General features: G+C 38.1%; 1 protein-coding gene across 11 annotated transcripts in view; it reads left to right on the top strand.

Annotated features, from left to right (window-relative positions):
* The window catches only part of LOC127446557 (E3 ubiquitin-protein ligase RAD18-like), a 90,817-nt gene that overhangs the window by 24,643 nt on the left and 45,411 nt on the right, over positions 1 to 20,763 (top strand). For all 11 annotated transcript variants that reach the window (XR_007898225.1, XR_007898224.1, XM_051707569.1 and 8 more), the window contains exons 7-9: positions 8,197 to 8,378; positions 9,545 to 9,615; positions 9,943 to 10,003. Coding sequence is in view for 9 of the 11 variants with exons in the window: in XM_051707569.1 (XP_051563529.1) it covers positions 8,197 to 8,378; positions 9,545 to 9,615; positions 9,943 to 10,003 (314 nt within the window). In the remaining 2 variants the exon portion in view is untranslated. The remainder of the gene's footprint in view (positions 1 to 8,196; positions 8,379 to 9,544; positions 9,616 to 9,942; positions 10,004 to 20,763) is intronic.

Below are 20,763 nucleotides of genomic sequence, written 5' to 3'. Positions count from 1 at the left end.
CACTGTGTGTGTGTGTGTGTGTGTGTGTGTGTGTGTGTATATATATATATATATATATATATATATATATAATATATGAACCTGGAGGAAACCAGGCACCGCTCATCACCTGACCAATACCATCCCTACAGTGAAGCATGGTGGTGGCAGCATCATGCTGTGGAGATGTTTTTCAGCAGCAGGAACTGGGAGACTAGTCAGGATTGAGGGAAAGATGAATGCAGCAATGTACAGAGACATCCTTGATGCAAACCTGCTCTAGAGCGCTCTGGACCTCAGACTGGGGCGAAGGTTCATCTATATATATATATATATATATATATATATCATCTATAAATAAAAGCAAAACACATACACATACATACATATATATTTTTGATTGATTATATAAATAAAAGGGAAAGTACAATTGCAATTTTCTTTAATGTTGAACTTGCATGTTTAATAATACGAGCTGTCACTGTTGGAAATTTCATATCAACTACACATTTTAACACAAATTAGCAAGTTGATACCAAAAAATTAAGCAGAATTACATGTATAACAATTAAACGCTTGCATTATGAAAATGTGCAGTGTGTCATAGCTGTCTGAATGTGATCTGCCATGTCCAATTTACCTCCTTGGGTGTCTGAAAAAGCAAACATTTAGAGCAGGGGTCAGCAACCTTTTTAACATGGAGTGCCGTTTTTTTATTTTGATGGTCAATGGTTGTGCTGACGGCACGCTGAATTTTCACAGTGCATCTTAAGTGCTTTGATGAAAACCTGTCCTTTTGTACAAAATGAGTTAACACAGTTAATGTCACAGATTTGCTTATTTGATTACTGATCACGAAATTGTGTGGAATCTTAAATATTTCTTATGTCATTGTAATCATGTAATCACTAGCATGCAAGCAACAGTGACAGAAGAGCAGGCTATTTTATTTATGATGTTTTTCGCACCTGCATTCCAATCTACATCTTGATGTAATCCTGCCTTATGATCATGCAGCGTATTTTCATCAGCTGAATGGGAGACTTAACACTATTAAAGTGTGATGAGACTCGCGCTGAGTGTGCAAGCCATTCACACGTTACAAGCCAACCAACTAGTATTTAGCCCTTTTTGGTAAATGGCACCTGCAAAATCCTATAACTTTATTTCCAGGTTTAATTTATATTTGGAATAGACTTGAACCCACATCGTGGGGTTCAAAAATCTTTGTTTTCTCTTTTAATCGTTTAATGTAATTTGGAGTGTGACTATAGTTTAAGGAGGGTGTACCTGTATGCTGGGTTGGAAATCTCAAGGATTAATAGTGGTGTTTTCCTTATTACATCACATGTTGTTCTGAAAGCAAAAAGAAACAAATGAAACACGGAATGTAGGCTGTCCTCCGTACAACCTGACCGAAGCAAAGCGGGCGCATTTACTCGCGTGATTAACCTAATGTGAAGCGCTGCCGGCTCGTGATGCGCGAATGGCTTTCACGTGCTTCACGAGTCTGTTGGGTAAAATGCAGTCTCGTCACATTTTAGGTTTTTGTTTAGCCTCCCGTTCAGCTCATGAAAACACACTGTGTGATCATGAGGAAGGATTACATTAAGATGTAGACTGGAATGCAGGTGTGGAATTTCTATAAATAAAATGGCCTACTCCTCTCTCACCGTTGCTGGCGTGCCAGTGATTACCCCTCCACATGCCATAGGTTGCCGACCCCTGATTTAGAGTAACAGAAAAAACACCTCACTAGCATTTTCACATAGTAAAGAGGTGCTGTAGACTCTCACTATCAACCCTTCGTGAAAAATATTTTCTGTGCTCCCACACGTAATCCATTTTGATTGACTTTTCTGTAGCTTCAATACAAACAGGAAGATAGATGACAAAATTTGGAAGAGCTGAGCGCGGAAAAGGTTCCGGGCTGAATAAGGTGAATATCGATCTCGAAATTGCCTGTAGGTGAGAGTGTGAGTGTGTACGTCTGTGTGTCTTAGCCCTGTGAAGGACTTGCAGCCTGTACAGGGTGATTCCCTGCCTTCAGCCCAAGACAGCTGGGATGGGCTCCAGCACTACCCGCGACCCTACATAGGACAAGCAGGCATAGAAGATGGATGGGTGGAATTTGCTGGCTTTTTTTTTGGGCTTTAACGATTAATTGTCATACTTAAGGTGTATGTCCAAATACTAGGCTTGGGATTGATGCCGTTTTCACATATTGATAATTGGAAGATTTTCCAGATGATTATTGATATATATCAGGATTTTCTTTCAGATATAAATAGGCCTGATCGTTGCACAATATTCTTTGTCTTTTCAAACATATTTCTCAACACAACTTTGGTAAAGTGGGAGCTGCAAGGTTAATTAAAGTGTGTCTCGCACCTGTCTGGCGGATGACATAGCATGTTCTAAAATTTGAAACAAATATTTTAAGGTACATATGCACACAACGTGGACTTGCCATCTCCGGAGGCTGTTCAAAATTCTGCAGCACCATGGAGCTCAACTCACATAGTTTTCCATTAAATTCGACCCAAATCATTATCAAAGGACAAAGATTATTTAGTCTAGTCATTACTGGATGATATACACGAATGAGCCAAAACATTATGACCTCCTGCATAATATGCTGTTGGTCCTCCGCGTGCCACCAAAACAGCACCGACCTGCAGAGTCATGGACTCTACAAGACCCTTGAAGGTGTCTTGTGGTATCTGGCACCAAGACATTAGCAGCAGATCCTTCAAGTCCTGTAAATTGCAAGGTGGAGATGCTGCGGATTGGACTTATTGGTCCAGCACATCCCACAGATGCTGAATTGGATTGAGATCTGGGGAATTTGGAGGCCAGGGAAAGACCTTGAACTTTTCACCGTGCTCCTCAAACCATTCCCGAACAATGTGTGCAGTGTGGCAGGGCTCATTGTCCTGCTAAGAGAATTCCATTGCCATAAAGGGGTGTACCTGCAGGTCTGCAGCTACGCAGCCCCATATCAGCAGGGTGCAATGCACTGTGTGACACATTCCTTAAATCATTAAAACTTTCTGTGACTTGTGCCACAGTAGACCTTCTGTCGGTTCAGACCAGACGGGATAGCCTTCTTTGCCCTAGTGCATCGATGAGCCTTGGGCGCCCAACACCCTGTCACTGGTTTGTGGTTTGTTCTTCCTTGGACCACTGTCGGTAGGTACTCACCTCTGCTGACCAGGAGCACCCCATAAGCCTTGCCATTTCAGAGATACTTTGACCCTGTCATCTGACCATAACAATTTGACCCTTGTCAAAGTCGCTCAGGTCTTTACTCCTGCCCATTTCTCCTGCATTCAATATGTTGACTACGAGAATTGATTGTTTGCCTACCATCTGATCTACCCAGAACTTAACATGTGGCCTTGTTAGGTGATGAGCGACGTTATTAGCTTTACTTGTGAGTGGTATTAATGTTTGGCTCATCAGTAAATTGTGTATACGTATCTTTCATAGAGCCTACACAATTTATATACACAAGAATATTTTCAGTTACTAGTATGTCTTTTTGTGGTTTGACTGCTTGAATGAAAGACCTGTTCAATGCTACATGCAAGGGGAAAGGCATAGTAAACATTTCTAATCATTCAGTTTGCACAGTGACACCAGTGTCATACACTAATCTGCTAACTCATCAATGTCACTTTATTAATTCTTGAAGTACAAAATCCTTTGTAACTTTGGACTGCCATCAACTCAAAATGTGTGTGTGATATGCCGCGACCGGCTTCAGTAAATTTTATGGAATGCAACTGCATGGCAGTGAATAGAAAGCACACAAATTAGGCTTCTAATTTAAATGTCGGCTGATGGTAATATATCAATGCCTCAAAATGTATTGATAAAATAGCGTGCCGCTCTATAATCGATATATCAATATTTTATGACATCCCTATCAAATACTAAAAATATCTGTCTCTCTTTTTGGTCAACTCTGGGTTTATTTTAAATTTATTTTACATTTAGTCCTCATTTATATTTTAGTGGGAGTTTGGCATGAACCTCCACAGATGGTGCATGCATCAAGAGTGCTTCAAAAGTGGTTAATCTCTTCTGAGTGCGGTCTGTGGTGCGGCTCAGTGAGACGGTTTAACGTTCAATTGAATAACACACAAACGCGCCACTCATGGCATTTATATATTCGCTTAAAATTCCCTTATTTGGACAAAAGAATGTGATTTGGAATTTGAAGTGCACATTAATCGAGATTACCTCAAATAACAGCAGTTATTTAATAATAGTGACAGGCTTAACCTGAAGAGACATTCTGATGGGTCGACATTTGCGTCCGAGTTTGATTGACAGACTCTGTGATTTCATTTTCTGGACACCTCAAGGATAGACTGCTAAATGAAGGTGTGTCAACGCTCCCATGGCCTTAAGCACATCCTGCCATACTGCAGTTGCCATGCTAAAGAGATGAATGAGGGTTTCTCCTTTTCTTGCTTGGCACTCTGTTATGTGTAAGAGCATTGGCTGTAATACGTGAAGTATTGAAGTGTTTAAATCAATATTATGGTCTGTTTTCAATCATGTTGTCTTGGTTTATTGAGATGTTAAGTTCCATGCCAACGGATAGCTGAGTTGGAAAGTTTTCCACAGGTTTTCTGTGAAATCAAATGTGTCCATGCTAACTGAAAGGTTAATTCACATGGTCTGTCTCAGGCAACCCACGTCCCTCAGCAAAATGTGGTTTTAATCCCTTTTGACGTGTTTAACCACTGCAGCTATTTAATTGTATTGCCCGAAGGCTGCTGTTTCCAACAAAAATAAAAATAAACTACAAAGCCAAACAAGATGAATTCCGATAGTTTAGAAATTTACCTGATGGAGTGTTTAATAGATTTGAAACTTGGTTAAAAGTGTTTGTAATAATATCATGCAGTGTCATGTACTTGCAGTTGTTTCACATTCTGCTGTGTTCCCAAGCCAAAGTAAAGAATATTTACATGTTTTTTTGTATGACTGTTAAAATGCTCTAAAATTGAACAGTGAAAATGTGTTTGGATATTTTCATATATATATATTTATTTATTTATTTATTTATTTATTTACATTCTGATCAGCCACAACATTAAAACCACCTTCCTAATATTGAGTAGGTCCCCCTTGTGCTGCCAAAACAGTGCCAACCCTCATCTCAGTATAGCATTCTGAGATGCTGTTCTTTCCACCACAATTGTACTGAGCGGTTATCAGAGTTACCGTGGCTTTTGTCAGTTCGAACCAATCTGGCCATTCACTGTTGACCCCTCTCATCAACAAGGCATTTCTGTCCACAGAACTGCCGCTCACTGGATGTTTTTTGTTTTTGGCACCATTCTGAGTAAATTCTAGAGACTGTTGTGCATGAAAATCCCAGGAGATCAGCAGAAATAAACCAGCCCGTCTGGCACCAACAGTCATCCATGTGATTATCTAATCAGCCAATCGTGTGGCTGTAGTGCACAAAATCATGCAGATAGGGGTCAGGAGCTTCAGTTAATGTTCACATCAACCATCAGAATGGGGAAAAATGTTATCTCAGTGATTTGGACCGTGGCATGATTGTTGGTGCCAAATGGGCTGGTGTCAAAAACAAAAATGCGGGTTGCTGCTGTTTTGGCGGCACGAGGGGGACCTACACAATATTAGGCAGGTGGTTTTAATGTTGAGGCTGATCGGTGTATAACTCACATACTTGCTTAATTGATAAGTATTTCCCTACAGTAGTTTCTTTTAACAACTTGCATTGGGTAGTTACTTGGTTTAATTTAATTGAAAAACAAATATCAATGACGTTGTGAGTCTCAACTAAAATAGCAGATCGGACTATTCCTGCCATCATGAAGACCAAGACCTCGTTATATTTCTAGATTAAGTTGTTAGGTGGAAACAAGCTGGAGATGTTTATAAGAAGATTGGGAATGCTTTTTGAACCATTCTTGTATCATTAAGTATCTTCAAACTCTACAAAAAATCATGCTGTCCTAACAAATTGAGCAACTGAATAAGGACAATCATCAGATAATTCGCCAAGAGACCAGCAAAACAATGACAGAGTTGCACAGCTATTTGGCTCTTCAACACTTGAGATCCACTTTTAGGAGAATGTTTAACATGGAAGCCACTTAAGAGAGAAGCCAGCTTTAAGTCACGTCCAGTTTGCTAGAAGCCATGTGACAAAACCTGAAATGTTTTGGAAGAAGACAGTTAACCTGAGCTCTTCGGCAAAGGGCCGATGCTTGCTACAAACCACACACAGCGCAACACTAGGTAACACCACCCCTGGCGTCAAGCGTGATTGTGGAAGTGTTGTGTTTTGGGATTTTCTTTTTTTTTTTTTTTTTTAGCCAACTGTAAAGCTTGTTGGCATCATGGGCAAATGGTTTGAGCCAAACACATGCATATCTTTGAGGAGGATAAGAATTTAGAGCGTAATTTCCCAGCAGGCCAAGTTAATGTTCTGTAAAGGAGAATTCAAAGTCCAGACTTCAATTCAAATGAAAATCTGTGGTTTGAGCTAAAAATGTCCATAAATTTGGTAGAGTTAGGGGTGGTAATAATTCATCATAGATCGATTTAATTGAATAAGCTGAAGTAATCATCCAAGCTGTGGGCACAACACGGTAGGTGTCTGAAGCTAGAGTTGTAGTTTACGCTGCATGTCACAATTAGGCATGTAACGATACACAAATTTCACAATACGATACGATATGAGCACCCACAAATGTTTTGCTCAAATTTATTCAAGGATTCGACATAAATGTCTTTAAAATCATAAATGCCACAAAAGTATCTGACATTGGCAACAAAAAACAGAGCTCTAAGTAACTTAACAGCACTGCCTTTATTTATTTGATTGTTGAGAAAAACTATGAACTCACAATTTTTGTTTTTCTTGAGAAAATAGTTTGTCTACATTCTAGTCATTTATATTTGTATAACACTTTTCACAATACATACAGTTTCAAAGCAGCTTTATGGAAAATCATGCCTTGTTGTCTGAAAGCCCCCTGTGAACAAGCTGAAGTGACTGTAGCAAGGAAAAAACTGTTATTTAGTGGTGACAAAACAACTAGAGGAACCTGACCTCTGGTTCTACGATATATGTACATATTCAAATATTTAACGGCTTGAGCAAAAACCAGTCAGCACTCATAATTGTTTTTTCCCTCTTCCCCGTTTCACTTTGCATGTAAACTTTACTGCTGTTATTGCTGGCTTATAACTTGTGCGCAAGTTTTCTCAAAGGTGTTTACATTTCGAAGTCAAAAGCAGATAATTATAAGTCATGTAATCGCAGGTTTCTTAAATTTGTCAGTTTTTTTGAGCAAGCTGTGTTTTTTATAGTTATGACTCATAACTTGTGAGCGTCTTGCTGTGCATGTCTCACCCAGTGTTGGCTGGGAGAGGCGGCTGTTAAACTTACTGCTGCTGTTTCTGCCTCTCAAATCCACAGATTTGCACGGTGATGTTGGCGTAAATAAAATGACATGTTTGATGTACTGTAGCAACAGGACATGAAATCGTTGTTTGGCAAATTCGACAAGCTGTACCACTACAGTACAATCTACTTGGCGTTTACCATCGATGTTCTTGCCTATGTACTGTAAGTGTGTTGCTCTGTTTTCCTGTGAGCATTCAGCGCCGCCTCTCCTGGGAGGAGACTGTTTTGCAGCTCTCAATATTGTGCTGCTTGGTTTTAAATACACAATGTGTTTATGTATCATACGATACATATGGTATTGTATAGTGAGTGTCGTATCGTACGATACAATATTTTTTTACACCCCTAGTCACAATTGGAATTCGCGCTCACACCATTGACTTAAATTGATTGTAAATTAAATTGTTTATACTCAAATGCATTAAATTACTGTGGACTAAACTGAAATTTCGAATAATCAAATTTCTTAATCGTATTTACCTCAATTTTAGTTCAACAAAATTTGACTGTGCATATGGTAGGCCTGTTTGGAGTCCTCCGAATGTGTTTTGAAGTTTTATTGCTAGAGATTATTTGTTCGTTAATGACATTCGATTACTTTTATAAATGAGCAATGAAAATTTTTAATTACAGAGAAATTAAAGTTGTTTAATAAAACAGGTTTGATTCAGCATCTTTCATGTAACCTTTTTTTTTTTTCTTCTTTTTTTCTGTAAATGACCATGTGCCCTGTGTTTGTGTCTGTGTTTCAGTGGTAGACGGCGTAAGGCGATGCCTAAGCTGTTGTACACTCTTATTAGTGTTCCAAAGCTGAAGAAAATGCTTAAAGAATGCCACATGTCCACTCAGGGCAACAGAGATCAGCTCATCCGACGGCATCAAGAATTCACTCAAATCTATAATGCACAGTGTGACGCACTCAACCCCAAATCAGGTATGAATTATAAAGTATGTGAATGGATGGTGTACATTTAAAGTACCTGCATTCTGTTGTTACGCTGTTAACCTTAACCCCTAATCTTAAACCTAACCCACCCCAACCTTTACCTTAAACCGTAATCTAAACCCTACCCCTAAACCTACGTGTACCTCAACCTCAGTAGCTGCAAATGTGAATCTTGTGGGAATTTTGCAGAACAACATATAGTTACACAATAAGTACATTGTATTGTATGTATTTTAATGTTAATTTAAAGACATCTAATATAAAGTGTGACCCCAATTATTAAAATTAAGTGTCAGATAAGGAATATGTAGGACTGAGTTTTATTTATTGTTCTTTTAATTATTATTGTGCATTATAACTAGAATAACTAGATAAGCATTAGATTACAACATTGTAAACATAATATTCATTAAATATTTGAAATAATTTGTTGTCAATGAAAAAGTGGAATAAACTTATATTTGAAACAAGATTTGACCATTTATCAGTGCATGTTATATATAATATATAACATGAGTGTTGAGTTTCTGGCACTAGTCAATTATATGCTTTGGCCCAGCTTGAATTGCTCTTTATAGTGAGTCTAGCCTGGTACAATTTTACACTGTCCAGAGCATGTAGTTGCTGGAGTGTAATTTATGTCCTTGGAGTCAGTTGGCCTGTGGAGGGTTCTGGCAGAAAGATGACAGGGCTGGTGGAAAAATACAGTAGACAGCATCACCTAGTATCATCATTATAATTTAAGTTTTTTTTTCTTTGACATGGTTACCATTAGCTTGCTCACTTTAAGACTTTAAGCCATGATTTTGTACAAAGCTGCTTTGAAATGTTGTACATTGTGAAAAGTGCTATTCAAATTAAAATGACTTAAATGTAGACAAACAAATTTTTCTCAAGAATAACACAAAAACTGAGTTTTGATCTTAACAAACTACTGATAAATGCAGTGCTGTTTAAGTTACTTAAATTTTGTGGCCGCATTTTATTTTTTTCAATAATCATATCGCATCGTGAGGCTTCTGCTTCGTATAGTATCGTGAAATTTGTGTATCATTACATGCCTATCTTTGACCATTTAGGTTTGTTTATATGTTGGTCATAAAGTCTTCATCAGTAAATGTTGGTTGTAATGTAACTGCTTCTCTTGCTAACAGCTGAAGAGATCGCTAAAGAAGTTGAAAACAATGAGAGGATGAGGAATCAGTTGGACAGCAAGCGGAAACCTGTACGTACTACCTTTTGACTACTAATTTTGTGTCATCTTTTTTACGTCCTGTTATTTGTGTATTAGGAAATATTATACCAGCAATAATCTTGATTCTGATATTTATCCTCTTTAAAGTTTGATTATAGATTTTTTTAGGGCTGTCAATCAATTTAAAAACTCAATTGAATTAATTACATGACACTAGCTTGAATCACTAAAATGGTAGGAATTTCTTGTTATGGAATTTACCTATTGTTTTTTGTCTAACTTTTTTTAATTAATTGTACTAAATTACCATGTTAATTTGAGAGAAATATTTTTTGTTTCATGTGCTATGTTTGTCAGGCAATCGTCACAACAAAGAATCAAACGGCTGATGAAATTGAGGAGTTGCACTCAGAATACAGTAAGTCATGGCTTATAAAAGCTGGCATTGAATAGAGAATGAGACTTGTCAGTTTAGAGGACACATGGTCATATCCTTGCACTGATGAAAATTATGTTAGTGATGCCACAGCAGGGTCAGATTCATTCTCTTGCTTGCCCTATGCATTATGAAATAAAAAAATCTACTTGATATACAGTACGTACTGAATAACATTCACAACACTCCCATATCTCAAGGTTGACGATGCTTGTAAGTTTCAGATGTAAGGATCAGATCAAGCAGTCTGCAGATATTCATTCTCTGTGATTTACAATCTGGGCCAGCAACAGTTTCTACATTCTATACATGGCTTTCTCACAGTTGTCTCTGCACATTAAACTGGGAGATGAATGTATTTTAACATCGAAAAAAGCACACACTTTTCATTTTAAACAGGAAATAGAAGTCAGTGTGAATGCACAGCTATGTGTATCATAATCAACAGAATTCACTTTTCTTATTTTCTATTTTAATGTTGCACCAATGTTTCATCAGTGTCCTCCGTAAGGGCATTTGCAATTTCCTTTTCCACCCCATGTATCAAGTCTTCTTGCATTTTGTACTCTGACTGTTCATTTCTTTGCTGCAGAGATCTTAAACTAAATATCGATTCAGGCAAGGCATGAATGAAGCTGCGCACTTTCAGTTTGTCTCTCCTGACAATTATAACATGCGTAATCTTATTTCAGTTATCCACAGTTGTTCTCAACTCCATTGATTTCCAGAAACCTTCACACTAACCACCTCCAAGATAACTATATCCAAGTACACACTTCACACTACCGCACTCTTGAAGTTAGTTGCCATTGTCTGCGACAAAAGCCCCAAATTGCAGCCAACTCACAGCGCATGTGTGTTGCAGACAATCTTCTGGTTTGCACAGACACACTAGTGTCAAGTGGGACCGCTGTCCTGACTAGCGAGAGCAGCATTGAGCAACTGCCAATTAAATTGTGAAGGGGAATAAGAGTAGAGCGAAGCATTAAAAAAATACCCCATCAAACTGCTGCTCCCGTCTGCCCAATCACTCAGTATTTTTCGGCTCTTTCTCCTTTTCTATGTAAATCAGTGCAAAAATGTCTGCAAGCCCTTACAGTTATGTGAAAATGTATTTGCCCCTTCATGATTTCTTCTGTTTTTGTTTATTTTCATACTAAATTGTTTTAGATCTTCAAACAAGATATAAAATAAAACAAAGGCAAACACAAAATACACTTTTCAGATATATTTTTTTTATTGAAGCAAAAAAGGTTATCCAACACATATCACCCATGTGAAAAATGAACCGCCCCCTTAAACTTAATAGCTGGTTGTGCCACCTTTAGCAGCAACAGCTGCAACCAAATGCTTCTGATAACTGGAATTCAGTCTTTCACAATGCTGTGGTGGAATTTTGGCCCACTCTTCTTTGCAGAACTGCTTTAGTTCAGCCACATTGTAGAGTTTTCAAACATGAACTGCCTGTTTAAGGTCCTGCCACAGCATCTCTATTAAGTTCAAGTCAGGACTTTGACTAGGCCGCTCCAAAACTTTAATTTTGCTTCTATTGAGCCATTCAGAGATGGAATTACTCCTATGCTTTGGATCATTGTCTTGCTGCATAATCCAATTGCGCTTGAGCATCAAATCATGGGCTGATGACCGGACGTTCTCCTTTATGATTTTCTGGTAGAGAGCAGAATTCATGTTTCCCTCAGTTACTGCAAGTCGCCCTGGCCCTGAAGCAGCAAAGCATCTCCACACCATCACACTACTACCACCACTATGCTTGACCGTAGGTATGATGTTCTTTTTGTGGAATTCTGTGTTTGATTTATGTCAGATGTAACAGTACCAAAGTAATGATCCACTACAGCTCAGCATTCAACACCATAGTGCCCTCTAAGCTTGATGTGAAGCTCTGGGCTTAAACAGCTCGCTGTGCAGCTGGATCCTGGACTTCCTGTCAGGTAGATGCCAGGTGGTTAGAATGGACAGCAACATCTCATCTCTGACCCTCAACACTGGAGCCCCGCAGGGCTGTGTTCTCAGCCCACTCCTGTATTCCTTGTACACACATGACTGTGTGGCAACACACAGCACCAATGCCATCATTAAGTTTGCTTATGATATGACAGTGGTAGGTCTGATCACTGACAATGATGAAACAGCCTACAGAGAGGAGGTGCACACTCTGACATGCTGGAGTCAAGAGCACAACCTCTCCCTTAATGTCAGTAAGACCAAGGAGCTTTTGGTGGACTTCAGGAGAAAAGACAGAGAACACAGCCCCATCACCATCAATGGAGCACCGGTGGAGAGAGTCAGCAGCTTCAAGTTCTTCGGTGTCCACATCACCTAGGAACTCGCATGGTCCATCCACACTGACGCCATTGTGAAGAAGGCTCACCAGCGCCTCTTCTTCCTGAGATGGCTGAGGAAGTTTGGAATGAACCACCACATCCTCACACGGTTCTACACCAGCACTGAGAGAGCATCCTGACTGGCTGCATCACTGCCTGGTACAGCAACAGCACCGCCCTCAACCGCAAAGCCATGACAATGGTAGTGCGATCTGCCAGACACATCATCGGAGGGGAGCTTCCCTCCCTCCAGGACATCTATATCAGGCGGTGTGTGAAAAAAGCTCGGTAGTGGTATTGCAGCATCAGGACCCGCACCAGCCGATTTCATGACAGCTTCTTCCCCCAAGCAATACGATTTTTTTTAACTCTTGATCTCTCACGATCAATATACATCAGCACTTTATTAATCTCACACTGGACTGTCATAAATTATGTTCTCTCTTAACAACACACTGGCAACTTACTATCAACCGACAGCCTGAATGTCAATACAGCACAATACAACCTAATGTATATTTTATATATACTATTTTTTTTAGATTGTGTGTATGTGTATTCTATATTGTGTGTTGTATACTGTACATTGTGAATTATTATTTGTATATTGTGTTGTAATTATGTGTAAATTAGATATGTAAATTGTATTGTGTAAATCTGATGTTTATTGCAAATTGGTATATGTCTCATCACTGTCATGATTGCTATGTTGCTCAGAACTGCACCCAATTTATTGCATTTATTGTTGAGTGACAATAAAGTGATTTGATTTGATTACCACTGTCTTCCAAACAGTTCCACTTTCGACTCATCTGTCCACAGAACATTCTCCCAAAAGGTTTGAGGATCATCAAGGTGTGTTTTGTCAAAATTCAGATAAGCCTTAATGTTCTTCTGGGTTAGCAGTGGTTTTCGCCTCACCACTCTTCCATGGATGCCATTTTTGGTCAGTGTCTTTCTTATAGTGGAGTCATGAACAGTGACCTTTATTGATGCGAGAGAGGCCTGCAGTTCCTTGGAGGTTGTCCTTGGCTTTTTTGTGACTCGCTGTGCTCTTGGAGGAATTTTGGAAGGTCGGCCACTTCTGGGAAGGTTCACTACTATTCCAAGTTTTCTCCATTTGGAGATAATGGCTCTCACTGTGGTTCTTTGGAGTCCCAGAGCCTTTGAAATAGCTTTGTAACCCTTCCCAGACTGATGTATTTCAATCACCTTTTTCCTAATTTCTGGAATTTCTTTTGACCTTGGAATAGTGTGCTACTGGGTGAGATCTTTTAGCCAACTTCATGCTGCTGAAAATGTTCTATTTATGTGTTGATTTGATTGAAGGGCTGGCAGAAATCAGGCCTGGGTTTGTCTAGTCCAGCTAAACCCCATTATTAATGCAGTTTCATAGATTTGGGGATTTAGTAAATAAGGGGGCAAATGCTTTTTCACAGTTGGTATTGGATAACTTTATCATTTAATAACTGTATTTTGTGTTTATTCAGATTGCCTTTGTTTTATGTTAGGTTTTGTTTGAATTTTTGAAACGATTTAGTATGAGATACACATAAAAACAGAAGAAATCAATTCACAACCCTGTACTCCATGTTGTCAAGAATCAGTTCTTGCTTTGCCATGCGAGTAAGTTTACTTGAGAAGGAACTTCTGAGTTTGTGTTAGTTGTGTAAAGTGCACACCAACAGTCTTTAAATGTGTGAAGGGCGGCAACCTTGTCTTGTAGTTTGTGTTTGGCCTTAGCAGCTGACAGGACAAGTGTGTGTGATAGAGTCAGCAGGAGTGAGAGGGGAAGTGTGGAAGAATCCTCAAGGGGTTGGTGGGGGTGGTGGTGGCGATCAAGGGCAACAGGTTCCCATGATGGATCCTACCTCATTAAATGTTCCACTCTGATTACACACCTTTGATATCCAGTATATATCACATTATTTGTATTTGTTTTGAAATGGCTTGAAAGGCTGACTTTTAATTGTTGCCAAGTAAATTCAAAATTAAGGGAAATACAGAAAAAATCTAGTTTTAAATAATCAAGGAATGTTTTCCACACTGTTTTCACTAAATGAACACAAGGAAGCATGATATTTAAACATTAGCATTTATATGCACCAATATAACAATTACGATTGGGAACCGAGAACCAAAATTTGTTTAGAACTGGTTCCATTTTAAAAAAAAAAAAAAAAAAAGGTAACGGAATTATTTTCGTCTTTTCTGTTCCATTAATGATTCTTGAATTTGCATCCTTCTGCTGATGCAGATGCTAACCATGCTAAAATACTTTGACAGTGTTTCCTGCGCTACCATTCTGTGGCACTGCAACACTGCTACTAAATCAGCAGCGTAATACATGTATGGCGACTAGTGCAGTATAATTCCTGAACGAATGACTCATGATTCGGTCCTTTTAAATCTTGACAGGAAAACATACAGAAGGCTTCCTACTAATAATTGCATTCATTGTTTTCTAATATTTTTTTCTTCAAAGTACTAAAATAATTTTCAGCGGAAGCGGAATCGTTAAATTCGTTATGATTCCAATCCCATTTTACATTACATAGTTATAAACATCAATATTTACCTACATACACTGGTGGCCAAAAGTTTGGAATAATGTACATATTTTGCTCTTATGGAAAGAAGTTGGTACTTTTATTCACCAAAGTGGCATTCAGCTGATCACAGTGTATAGTCAGGACATTAATAACGTGAAAAATTACTATTACAATTTGAAAAAAATGTTCAGAACTTATTAAACTACTTCAAAGAGTTCTCATCAAAAAATCCTCCACGTGCAGCAATGACAGCTTTGCAGATCCTGGGCATTCTAGCTGTCAGTTTGCCCAGATACTCAGGTGACATTTCACCCCACGCTTCCTGTAGCACTTGCCATAGATGTGGCTGTCTTGTCGGGCATTTCTCACGCACCTTACAGTCTAGCTGATCCCACAAAAGCTCAATGGGCTTAAGATCCATAACACTCTTTTCCAATTATCTGTTGTCCAATGTCTGTGTTTCTTTGACCGCTCTAACCTTTTCTTTTTGTTTTTCTGTGTCAAAAGTGTCTTTCTTTGCAATTCTTCCTGTAATGCCTGCACCCCTGATCTTCTCTTTACTGTTCTACATGAAACTGATGTTGAGCGGGTAGAATTCAATGAAGCTGTCAGTTGAGGACATGTGAGGCATCTGTTTCTCAAACTAGAGACTCTGATGTACTTTCCCTCTTGTTTAGTTGTACATCTAGCCTTCCACATCTCTTTCTGTCCTTGTTAGAGCCAGTTGTCCTTTGTCTTTGAAGACAGTAGTGTACACCTTTTGTATGAAATCTTCAGTTGTTTGGCAATTTCAAGCATTGTAAAGCCTTCATTCCTCAAAACAATGATTGACTGAGTTTCTAGAGAAAGCGGTTTCTTTTTTTGCCATTTTTTTTTTTTTTTTTTTTAACCTAATATTGACCTTAAGACAGGATTTTTCCTGGCTCAAAATGAGGCAGAGGTGGTACCGTCCTGATCATGTGCACACATACACTTGTAACATGCCTTCCACTGGCTCAAGCAAACACTTACAAGCAACATATTTTAGTTCTAATAATTAGATGATTGAAGAAAATGACAATTATAAATTTATAGCATATTTAATTAAAAAAGCTAACCTGTTAAACATTACAACATAACAGCTAATGTGTTCATTTATTGTTAACAAACAGCAGACTTGATTAACCTCTTAAACCGATAAGATTATCTCTGATCTCAGGTATGTGGGTCGGTATGGTGGGAAGGGACGATGTGTAGAGACCAATCGGCCACTGTTTTACAGCTTGGATTGGACTGATCGCTTTGATTGACAGGTCTTGGTTTACCATGCGCACAACTGAAACAGTGCTTGATCTTATTACTTGTTACTTATTCTATGTAATTGTTTCTGGTTTATTGTGGCATTTACAAATGTAGGTAGTTCTTAGGTTCAGTAAAACCCTCAGATCACTTGTTTGGATAGTTTTTTGGACTTTTAATGAAAAAAGGCTACCTTGGTTCCAAATGCCATAGCTTGATTTGAGATAACAATACAAAATGTTGCCCAGATACAGTTGACATGATTGTAGTCATCATGTCAAGCATGAACAATTAATAAAATGAATAAATAAACTGCATCACTTTCTCAGCAGTGTTGTAACATAGGAGCCTTCAAACATGAGATGTACATGTTTGCATTTTTTGAGAAAATCAAGAATATGCGTGATTAGTAATTTTTAAGTCACTGAAATAAGGCCATGAAACACATAATAGATTTTGTAGACTCCAGTTTTCGCTCACAAAATTAACTTTTGTGAGACACTTTTTTTTGTTAGGCCGTATCGGATCACACTTCTTCTGAGGTAAATTCACAGCGTGTCTTCTACCAAAAACGATAATGAGCTCAAACGGGAAAGACTGTACCTCTCGTTGGTTTCATACAGATTACACAATCAGAGAATATTTGTTTGATTTAAATTGGTTCATTTAAAAGTAGACAATTCAAGCTTTCTATAGACATATTTCTCATGTCTGCGAGGCAAGTATACGCTGAGTTTCGGTTCATTTTCGTCATGCGCTCCAGACAGAAGTTCACCGAGACCGAGACGGCAGAAAGCGCATCCTGTATGATTTCTTTATTTTACAAAACCACAACATTTTTCTATTATTGTGAGCATACACAAAAGTAAACCCTTTATAGTTTTGAAAGATGTCTTACTCTTATCTGTATGACCAAGAATGACGGAGTATTTCTTTCTGATGTTATCAGGGAAAAAGTCAGGTGATCGCGCCGGCGCCTCCAGTGACCACAGAGGATTGACTATGTTATGTTATCAAAATAAAAAAACAACTCAAAGAGGAGCAATTCAAATATTGAATTGTGGGGGCATTTCCGACCCTACATGATGCTATTTTGAGCCAACGCCTGATTAGTTTGTTTGTTTGTTAAGCTTAATGGAGGGCTATTACCGAAGTTCTGCTGGCTCTATGGATATTTTTTTTTATAGTGGTTTAATTTCACAGCAGTGGCAAACAGTGTCGAAGTTTAGGGCAAACATTATCCTTACCTGGCTGTCACAAATGAAGGCTGGTCAGGTAGACTTCGATGTTGCTCCTCAGGGCGCTCGTTCTGCGTGCGTTAACTGTGTGAAGGCTGTGACAAAGAATGTCAAAGGGGGGAGGGGCAAGGGCTCGTGTTGTCTCACAGAATTGCAAATTAAATGCAGATGTCGGGCACATGTTTAATTGAGAATTGATGCCAAGGGCCAAATTTAAATAAATTAAATATAAATTAAAAAATAAGACTTGCAAAAAGTGCACTTATCTAGTGAAAGAGGGCGGGTGCTTGAGCACCACTTAGGGTCTATCTGTGCATGTGACTGCCTGCCTGAGTTTCCTCGACAGTCGGAGGCGACACGAAATTGACGGAGGTGGCCGCCTCATAATTCTTTATGCAGGAAAAACCCTGTATGACATGCCAGTCTATTGCATACTGTGGCAACTCAAAAACAAACACAAAGACAATGTTAAGCTTCATTTATCGAACTAAATAGTTTTCAGCAGTGTTTGATATTATGGCAAGTGATTTTCTAGTACCAAATTAACTATTTAGCATGATTACTCAAGGATAAGGTGTGTTGGAATGATGGCTGCTGGAAATGGAGCCTGTCTAGATTTGATCAAAAATGACTTTTTTCAAATAGTGATGGTGCTGTTTTTACATCAGTAATGTTCTGACTATACTTTGTGATCAGTTGAATGCCACTTTGGTGAATTAAAGTACTAATTTCCTTCCAAAACAGCTAAATCTGTACATTATTCCAAACTTTTGGCCGCCAGTGTATATTTTTACTAAATTATTTTAATATAGAAGCCACACAGAGGCTTACACAAATTAATTTTCAGTCAGTTTTGAATTGAAATGATTCTTGAAAATGAATCAAATTTTCCAACTCTAACACTGCTTATACTACTAACGTGTGAATCAGAGAAGCCATTAAAACATCTCGGCCTTAAATCTCTTATGCTTACAAGTAGTGAGAAAAGGAAGTATCATAAAACTAGTCTAATGATAGCCTTTAGCACATTTACTGGCCAAATAAAAAGTGCTTTAAAATTATATTTTTCGATAGCCAAAACAACGTGAATATATTGTGAATATTCTGTGTTTTGCCCAGCCCTGTCTGTTTGTACTGTGTTATAACAAGTGTTTTGTTGTGCTTTAACATGAAATCAGGAAATACCCTAAATTGAAGACTTGCAACTTGTAAAATGAGGGTCTCCAAACATTTTCTGTTTTTTTTGTTTATGGATGTTTATCATCATGCATGTCTTTACAGGACCTAACAGATCCTTATTTTGATGTCTGAAAGCTTCCAGTGTCAGGTTCTTAAGGCTCAAACCACATCTCTGTTTAATGTGAACAGGTTAGAGCTGCTAGTCCTAATGGCGTCTCTATGGTAATGAAAAACCCACTTGCTCTAACAACATCCTCCCAGAGGCCAAGTTAAGCTCAAAGCAATTTGAGGTGGATTGCTGTAATTTTGAAAAAGTGAGAAAACGTGGTTGGTACTTGTCATGAATGAGCTAGCAGGAAAAGATAAAAGTCACTGTGCGATTAAACAGCTACACTGTGATGTTGGAGACAGGATGTTGAAATACTGATGCGCAGCACGGAGGGGCTCTATAAATAGTACCATGCAGAGATAAACTCTTTATTAATCATCGAAAAGGCTTGATGAGTCACCGGTCTGATGGAGTGTCTGATGAATGGGAAAATGACACAAAGGGGGAGTGAATGTGAGACACACCCAAACATCTAAGAACAGAGCTTTCACTACACCTGCTTCATTTTAAAGGTGATGTGTCATTTTTTATGTTAAAATATTTTATCCCAGATTAATATGCAGAGTCAGCTTTATGTAAGCCATTCACTTGTTAATTTCCCATAAAAGTGTAAACACTGTGGCACTATAAAAACATTGCTCTGTTTGCTTTAGCATCTGGCATGGCTTAAAACTATGATGCAAGTTTGGGGCAGGACTCTCTTTTCAACTAGATGGGGGGAGTGTTTGGAAAAACCTGTTTGAAAAATGGTCATTATTTTTTTAGTTCTGTTTAGTGATGCTAGTGTCACAAAAATTAAACACTTCACCTTTATTTAATGATATTTGCCACTCTGTTTGACTGTCAAGCTTTGGCTACAGTAGATGTTGAGGCCTATTCACACCAAATCCAAATATTCACATTTTGGCACATCTGTGTTTCATAGAGAGGTTTAGTCTGTTTGGTGATTTTGCAGATTAAGAAAATTGGCTCTCAATTCAGACTCATTTATTATAATATTGTTTACATGTGGATGGGATTTTATAATTTAATACATTTTCAATCCATTACTTCTCTGTATGGGTTTGTTTGTTAAAGTCATACAATGTGATGAAGACACTAAACTGAATAGCTCCTAGCATAACCTTTTTATATATGATCCTGCATTTTCCTATGGTAAATGACTTTGGTCATTCATGAAGGTCACATTTCTTTCCTAAGCATGATTCAAGATGACTTGAGTAAGCAAAGGAATATTTCGACTCTGCTTGTCCTGTAACATGTCACCACCCGTTTCTCACTTGATTTTATATTCAGGAGTATATTGGTTTAATGAAAAGTGGCCATCACCAGGATAGACAGCTTGGTAGAAAGTTTGCTAAATCATTGCATAAATAGCTATATTATATTATACCGTATTCTATTATATTATTCAATAGCCCACTTGCCTAAGGGACGTCAGCAAAAAAGGAAAGTAATTTCAGAGGTAGAGCAAGTTGTTACATTTTGATTAAAGTAAATTGGCCACTTTTGATGTCATGGGTTTCTGAAAGATCACTTGTAAGAAAAACAGGATTTCCTATGTTTATTGTATCACAGTAAGAGACAGATGCATCTCAGGAGGATGCGTTTCTCCTGTGTATTTCTGATTTAGTTTAAAACAGTGTGGTGTTGTATGAGTGAGCTCTCTGGATCTCCTCTGCTGGGCTTATTTAGTGGTTATCATCCTAGTTCCTTCACGTCTTCTGCATGTGGCCAAAATTATTAAATTAAAGAACTTGTCTCGTGTGATATCAACATGTAACGCGACCCTGTGTTTTCACAATATACAGGTGCATCTCAAAAAATTTGAATATCGTGGAAAAGTTGATTTTTTTATTTTTTTTTATTTATTTTTTTTTCATAATTTAATTCAAAAAGTGGAACTTTCATATATTGTAGATTCTTTAAACAAAGTGAAATATTTCAAGCCTTTTTTTGTTTTAATCTTGATTATGGTTTACAAAAATCCAGTATCTCAAAATATTAGCATAAAGAATTTATAATACAGAAATGTCATCCA

Source organism: Myxocyprinus asiaticus, chromosome 9, assembly GCF_019703515.2.
Source record: "Myxocyprinus asiaticus isolate MX2 ecotype Aquarium Trade chromosome 9, UBuf_Myxa_2, whole genome shotgun sequence".
In the NCBI taxonomy this organism is placed as follows: Eukaryota; Metazoa; Chordata; class Actinopteri; order Cypriniformes; family Catostomidae; genus Myxocyprinus; species Myxocyprinus asiaticus.
This window is presented reverse-complemented; position numbering and strand designations above follow the sequence as displayed.